At 35.2% G+C, this 7,342-nt stretch overlaps 1 protein-coding gene and 1 long non-coding RNA gene across 2 annotated transcripts in view; one reads left to right on the forward strand and one right to left on the reverse strand.

Annotated features, from left to right (window-relative positions):
* Positions 1-3,327, forward strand: part of LOC107605286 — an 8,725-nt gene extending 5,398 nt beyond the window's left edge. The window contains exons 3-5 of the long non-coding RNA XR_001612493.2: positions 245-1,065; positions 3,070-3,153; positions 3,234-3,327. This is a non-coding gene — a long non-coding RNA (uncharacterized LOC107605286). The remainder of the gene's footprint in view (positions 1-244; positions 1,066-3,069; positions 3,154-3,233) is intronic.
* On the reverse strand, positions 3,332-7,336 carry LOC107605285. The gene is made up of 3 exons (XM_021105022.1): positions 5,585-7,336; positions 3,506-3,590; positions 3,332-3,425 (listed from the first exon to the last, which is right to left on the reverse strand). Exons 1-3 carry the CDS (start codon positions 5,892-5,894, stop codon positions 3,380-3,382), a joined length of 441 nt encoding a protein of 146 aa, XP_020960681.1. The 5' UTR covers positions 5,895-7,336; the 3' UTR covers positions 3,332-3,379.

The raw sequence follows: 7,342 nt of genomic DNA on the forward strand, positions 1-7,342 counted from the left end.
TTTCCTTTTAGCACCCTGTTTAGATCTGCCTCCTTGTTGAAGAAGAACTGATAGATCTTGGGTTGAACTTTTATAACTCGAAAGCCTGCTGGTTTCCTCCATATATTGGATAGTGCTGTCTAGATCCATGTAACATTGATGTTTTTGTTTGTTACTAGCTTTCCAATGATGCTATTTTCGCATGCTTGGACACTTTCTAAGATATCGTCTTCATCATATATGACAAGTGTTTCTTCCTCGTCAGGTTCCTGTTCTATTGGTTCCACATATTCTCCTTCATCAGTCATTGTTTATACTCCACTTCGTTGGGACACTAATATTTATCACTCTGCTAGTTATCACTAGTAAGGACTCTTTGCACGATGTACTACGGATAGTAACACTACACTCTTCAAACCCTAGGAGAAGAGACTCCCAAGGACATGAGGAGAGAGGAATAATAAGTGAGGTTGAATTTGGTTTAAGAAAACCAATTTGGTTGAATTTGATTTGTTTAGCACTCCGATAGTTTCATTTGCAACAATGCTAGGGAACCAAGATATTTTGGACCAAAAACCTGCCAACTCTTATTGGGCTGAGAACATGAAGTATAGTCCACTTCAGTAACATCTCAAATTAACTTAGGTAAACATAATTAACCTAAGTGAACTCTCTCATCTCCTTTCACCGTTTCACCCAATTAGACCTACATTACCATACACGGCTGTGCCACACCACCACCACTCATCGCATGGCGTTCTCTTTCGCCGTCGACGGCCGTTGTGCCTCGGACCACATCGTGTGGGCAACTTCAGTCCTCCAAAGCTAGCTACAGAACGCCGCAAAGCTTCTCTCCCGTTGGCTTGGTCACTGGCGCGTCAGTCGGAATCACGCCCATCTCCGCCGCAGCGACGTCGTGCCACCCAGTTGCGAGGAAGAAGGCAGTTTTGCTTGTCGACAAGAGTGCGCCGCTGCTGCTGCATGTCGGTGTAGGCGGCGCTATTGAAGCATCTCTGCCCTACTACCATAAACGCGACAGAAGGTCCCCTGCCCCAGCCTCAAAACATCCCTTGCGAGAACTAATTGGTGAGTGTTTAGTAGTTGGAGTTGATTGATTTTTGTTTTTGAATACCACGTTTACAGGTTGTAGGATGTTGCCTTTGATTTGGTTATAAATATGGCTTTGGTAGATGTTGCTCTTGATTGCGTCAGACGGTTTTGTTAGTGGTTTTGGTTTTGCTGTTTCATTTTGCTAGATGATTCTTTTCTACTATATTTGGGAATTAGCAATGCGATCATGGCTTTTGAATGAGATTCAAATTGTGGTATTTCATATCCTAAAATATGAACTTGAGCTACGTTTGGGTACCACTAAAATCAGCCCCTGTTGGCTATTAATAGCAATATGAACTTGAGCTGTTTATGTGTGTAGCCATTGTGTCATCCTAGCTTACTTGTTCAATTAATTTCTTTTCATGTTCTAAATATGATAAATAACAAAGAGTTTTATATTACTCTGTTCTCTTTTCGTTCTCACGTATTTTATTATACAACTTATGTGGAGTTCACGTAGAGCACAAACACACGAATTAATATGTTCTCCGACACACAACTTAATATTATAATAGTGTTTATCATTGTTTTGTGACCTAAAAAAAAAAGAAGAAAAAAAAAAGAAAAGGGAACGGAGGGGCACTTTGTGGAGGCTTGTTGTATTTGATATGCTCAGAAAAAATGACTTTCTTTTATCAATACCATTTGACTTTTCTTTTTTATTGTTGCAGTGATATAAATAATACAAACCAGATATAATATACTTTTATCATAGTTATCTTCAAAGTAATAATCATAGTTATCTTCTTACTTATGGATTGTCATTGGCTGTTGAAATGATACTGTTACATGCACATAAATTAGGAAAACATACACAGGTTATGGGAAAAATTTTGCTTTGTAAGTTGGTGTTGAAAAGTTTTAACTGTACATACATTTTTTTTAATTATTAAACATTGGATGATTTTTTCATTCATGCAATATGTCTCTGAAATTCAAAGAGGTTTATACTTTTGGTCTTTTATTTGAATAACTGGTTTCTGTTTGCACTTTTTTTTATTGCGATTTTGGGAGTTAGGTAACAAAAAGGATTAGAGTTGGTTAATTTTGTTTGCTTATCTATAAGGAAGTGTGGTTGTAGTTGATGTGACTTACCCTTGCTAAGTTGTTGCATGTTGTTAAATTGCTGTAATTAGAGATTGGATGTTACTGAAATAAGGGACCGAAAGGTGATGTTATTAGGAGTTGGATTTTGCTGAATTGCATGTGATTTGGGATTTTTGAAAATAAGGAAGTTAGTTATAAGTTAGTTTATTTCTTTTTTTTTTCAACTTTAAATTTGGTCTGAATGGGATTATTTAAAATTGCAGTACCAAAACGTGATTTTTTTGGACAGATTTTGATGGAGGTTTAAATACATGTGTTGGTATCTATGATTTAGGTTTAGGTACTTTTGTTGTAGTCGATGTGATTTACCCTTGCTAAATTGTTGGATGTTGTTGCATTGCTGTAACTAGAGATTGGAGGTTTCTAAAATTCGAGAGCGAATGATGCTGTTATTAGGAGTCAAATTTTGAATCTTGCTGGTCTCTTAATAGTGTTTTGGAATTTGGATGATGATATTGTTTTAATTTTAGTCCAATTTTGGTCGTACTTTATGTTGGTCCTTACTCATGGTCCAGGAGTCAATTTATTTGATACTCTGTAATCGTTTCTACTACCCTTCTTGTAGCTTAGTACTTGTTAAATCATGTTTTCTATATGCCAATTTACCTGTTTTCTTTCCAACTCTTTATACCCCGGAACCCACACTTGATGCAATCTGTGTAACTTAATAGCCTCTTCAGCCGGTTTTCTCTTCATGTTGAACATCTACTCTAATTTTGCTTGTGTTTAAAAATGAACCTCGTGCAATTTGATCTATACTGCTTCTAATGTTGGTTTAATATGGTATTTATTGATATGGGCTTCGTATAGTATCATCATCAATGTTCAATTGAGAACTCTTTGGATGTTGCCTCTGATCTTTGTATGCAGTTTCCATTAAAGGATTCGGGGCTGTTTCTTGTGAAACCGCAGTAGGATTGTATTGCAGAGAAGCCAACCAACATGGGAAAAAAGGTAAAATGATGTCTATCATTCTCCTTTTAACATTCCACATGTTCTAATGTGTGACTTAGAGCTAGTGTTACAATTAACAGAAATTGTTGGAGTCGTGATGCTCGCCCAGCTACATACATGACATGATGAGCACGCTATCTAAAAACAACTCCGTTGAGAAGCTTGCAGAGATTGTCATCAATCTCTGCAAGCTTCTCAACGGAGTTGTTTTTAGATAGCGTGCTCATCATGTCATGTATGTAGCTGGGCGAGCATCGCGACTCCAACAATTTCTGTTAATTGTAACAATAGATGTAAGTCACACATTAGAACATGTGGAATGTTAAAAGGAGAATGGTAGACATCATTTTACCTTTTTTTTCCATGTTGGTTGGCTTCTCTGCAATACAATCCTGCTGCGGTTTCACAAGAAACAGCCCCGAATCCTTTAATGAAAACTGCATACAAAGATCAGAGGCAACATCCAAAGAGTTCTCAATTGAACATTGATGATGATATTATACAAAGCCCATATCAATAAATACCATATTAAACCAATATTAGAAGCAGTATGGATCAAATTGCACGAGGTTCATTTTTAAACACATACAAAATTAGAGTAGATTTTCAACATGAAGAGAAAACCGGCTGAAGAGGCTATTAAGTTACACAGATTGCATCAAGTGTGAGTTCCGGTGTATAAAGAGTTGGAAAACAAACAGGTAAATTGGCATCTAGGAAACATGATTTAACAAGTACTAAGCTACAAGAAGGCTAGTAGAAACGATTACAGAGTATCAAATAAATTGACTCCTGGACCATGAGTAAGGACCAACATAAAGTACGACCAAAACTGGACTAAAATAAAAACAATATCATCATCCAAATTCCAAAACACTATTAAGAGACCAGCAACATTCAAAATCCGACTCCTAATAACAGCATCATTCGCTCTCCAATTTTAGAAACCTCCAATCTCTAGTTACAGCAATGCAACAACATCCAACAATTTAGCAAGGATAAATCACATCGACTACAACAAAAGTACCTAAACCTAAATCATAGATACCAACACATGTATTTAAACCTCCATCAAAATCTGTCAAAAAAAATCACGTTTTGATACTGCAATTTTAAATAATCCCATTCAGACCAAATTTAAAGTTGAAAAAAAAAAAGAAATAAACTAAGTTATAACTAACTTCCTCATTTTCGAAAATCTCAAACTACATGCAATTCAGCAAAATTCAACTCCTAATAACATCACTTTTCGGTCCCTTATTTCAGTAACATCCAATTTCTAATTACAACAATTTAACAACATCCAACAACTTAACAAGGGTAAGTCACATCGACTACAACCACACTTCCTTAACTTTAGCGTAGATAAGCAAACAAAATTAAACCAACTATAATCCTTTTTGTTACCTAACTCCCAAAATCGCAATTAAAAAAAGTGCAAACAGAACTCAGTTATTCAAATAAGAGACCAAAAGTATAAATTTTTTTGAATGCCAGAGACATGTTGCATGAATGAAAAAATCATCCAATGTTTAATAATTTAAAAAAATGTATGTACAATTAAGATCTTTCAACACCAACTTACAAAGCAAAATTTTTTCCATAACCTGTGTATGTTTTCCTAATTTATGTGCATGTAACAGTATCATTTCAACAGCCAATGACAATCCATAAGTTAGAAGATAACTATGATAACTATGATTATTACTTTGAAGATAACTATGATAAAAGTATATTATATCTGGTTTGTTTTATTTATATCATTGCAACAATAAAAAGAAGACATTTTTTCTGAGCATATCAAATACAACCAGCCTCCACAAAGTGCCCCTCCGTTTCCCTTTCTTTTTTTTTTCTTCTTTCTTTTAGGTCACAAAACAATGATAAATACTATTATAATATTAAGTTGTGTGTTGTAGAACATATTAATTCATGTGTTTGTACTCTACGGGAACTCCACATAAGTTGTATAATAAAATACGTGAGAACGAAAAGAGAATAGAATAATATATAAACTCTGTTATTTATCATATTTAGAACATGAAAAAGAAAATTAATTAAACAAGTTAGGATCACACAATGGCTACACACACAAACAGCTCAAGTTCATATTGCTATTAATAGCCAACAGAGGCTGATTTTAGTGGTATCCAAACATAGCTCGAGTTCATGTTTTGGGATATGAAATACCACAATTTGAATCTCATTCAAAAGCCATGATCTCATTTCTAATCCCCAAATATAGTAGAAAAGAATCATCTAGCAAAATGAAACACCAAAACCAAAACCACTTACAAAACCGTCTGACGCAATCAAGAGCAACATCTATCAAAGCCATATTTATAACCAAATCAAAGGCAACATCCCACAACCTGTGTAAACGTGGTATTCAAAAACGGAAATCAATCAACTCCCACTATTAAACACTCACCAATTAGTTCTCGCAAGGGATGTTTTGAGGCTGGGGTAGGGGACGTTCTGTCGCGTTTATAGTAGCAGGGAATAGATGCTTCAATGGCGCCTACACCTACATGCAGCAGCAGCGGCGCACTCTTGTCGACAAGCAGAACCGCCTTCTTCCTCGCAACTGGGTGGCATGACGTCGCTGCGGCGGAGATGGGCGTGATTCCGACTGACGCGCCAATGACCAAGCCAACAGGAGAGAAGCTTTGCAACGTTCCGTAGCTAGCTATGGAAAATTGAAGTTGCTCGCACGATGTGGTCCGAGGCACAGCGGCCATCGACGGCGGAAGAGAACGCCATGCGATGAAAGTGGTGGTGTGGCACAGCCGTGTATGGTAATGTAGGTCTGATGTGGTGAAACGGTGAAAGGAGATGAGAGGGTTCACTTAAGTTAATTGTGTTTGCCTAGGTTAATTTGAGATGTTGCTGAAGTGGACTGGGTTTCATGTTCTCAGCCCAATAAGAGTTAGCAGGTTTTTGGCCGAAAGCATCTTAGTTCCCTAGCATTGTTGAAATTAAAATTTAATAAAAAAATCTGACATCGTATACCATAGAAAAAAAAAATCATAAATAAACCAATACTAACATTTTAACCTGGTTCAACAGTTGGTTTCTTCCAATTTGCATTTCTCAATGCATACATATAATTGCCTCCAATTATAAATATTTCAAATTATAGTTATAAGTTCTGTTGCCAAATTAATTTATATTTTCCAATAATACTTGTATTTGCTGCTGATTATAAGTATCTCAAATGACAATTACAAACTTTGCTATCAAACTACAAGATATATAACCTTTTAACATAGGTCATTTTTTTAACTTTCTTCTTCCGTTAGACTAATAAAATTAATTAGCATAAACAACCAAATAATAAAAGTTTGTGAGTTGAATAGATCATTATTTTCTTTTATTGTCCTCTTGTTGACTTTTGAAAGGAAAGACAGGATGGAAAAAAAATAGAACAGAAAGAACTTGGATTGAAGAAAAAAAAAAAGAAATCATACTAAACGACCAATTAGTTCTAACATCAATAAAATTATAGAAATAAATAGAGATGCATTGTCATTTTACACTAAATCAATCTTTGTCGAGACTTACATTGCTACATTCTAGAAGGTGAGAGAACACTTTTTTTCAGTAAAATGTTATATATACTATTTTTGTATGCACATTTTTTATATACATTTTGTTGTACACAATATACAAATATCATTTCTCTTTTACAATTCGCTCTACAGCTATTCATTTCTTTCTGAGAACTTATTTTCTCATGACCAGTCAAGAAAAAAAAATCATTCTTTTTCCACATCAGTGTCTCCAAGAGAAAAAAATGTTTCCAAAAGAACTAAATACGTTCATCATATCCAAAAATATGTTTGACAAATTCCGTCGAACCCTAGTACAATCATAAGAAAAGAAAAATCGAAAGGACATTTGAAAATTTTGTAAAACAGTTTCTCTGCGTTGATCTTTTGAAATCTAATTTGGTTGTCTGCTCTGAAAGGAAGCAAGCTGACGCTGCCAAATACAAACTTTCAATCGCCTTATGAACAATAAATAGGAATTTATTGCTACATTCCGTACACCGTAAATATTTTTGGCGATGTTGTATCTTACCGGTATACCAAAACAAATAGAGCAAATACAAAATATAGAAAAAGCTCAGGTTCTATCTGAGCTAGTTGACAATGTTACTAGTTACTAACTACCTAAAACAAGTAAT

This window comes from Arachis ipaensis, chromosome B06 (assembly GCF_000816755.2).
Source record: "Arachis ipaensis cultivar K30076 chromosome B06, Araip1.1, whole genome shotgun sequence".
Lineage (NCBI taxonomy): Eukaryota > Viridiplantae > Streptophyta > Magnoliopsida > Fabales > Fabaceae > Arachis > Arachis ipaensis.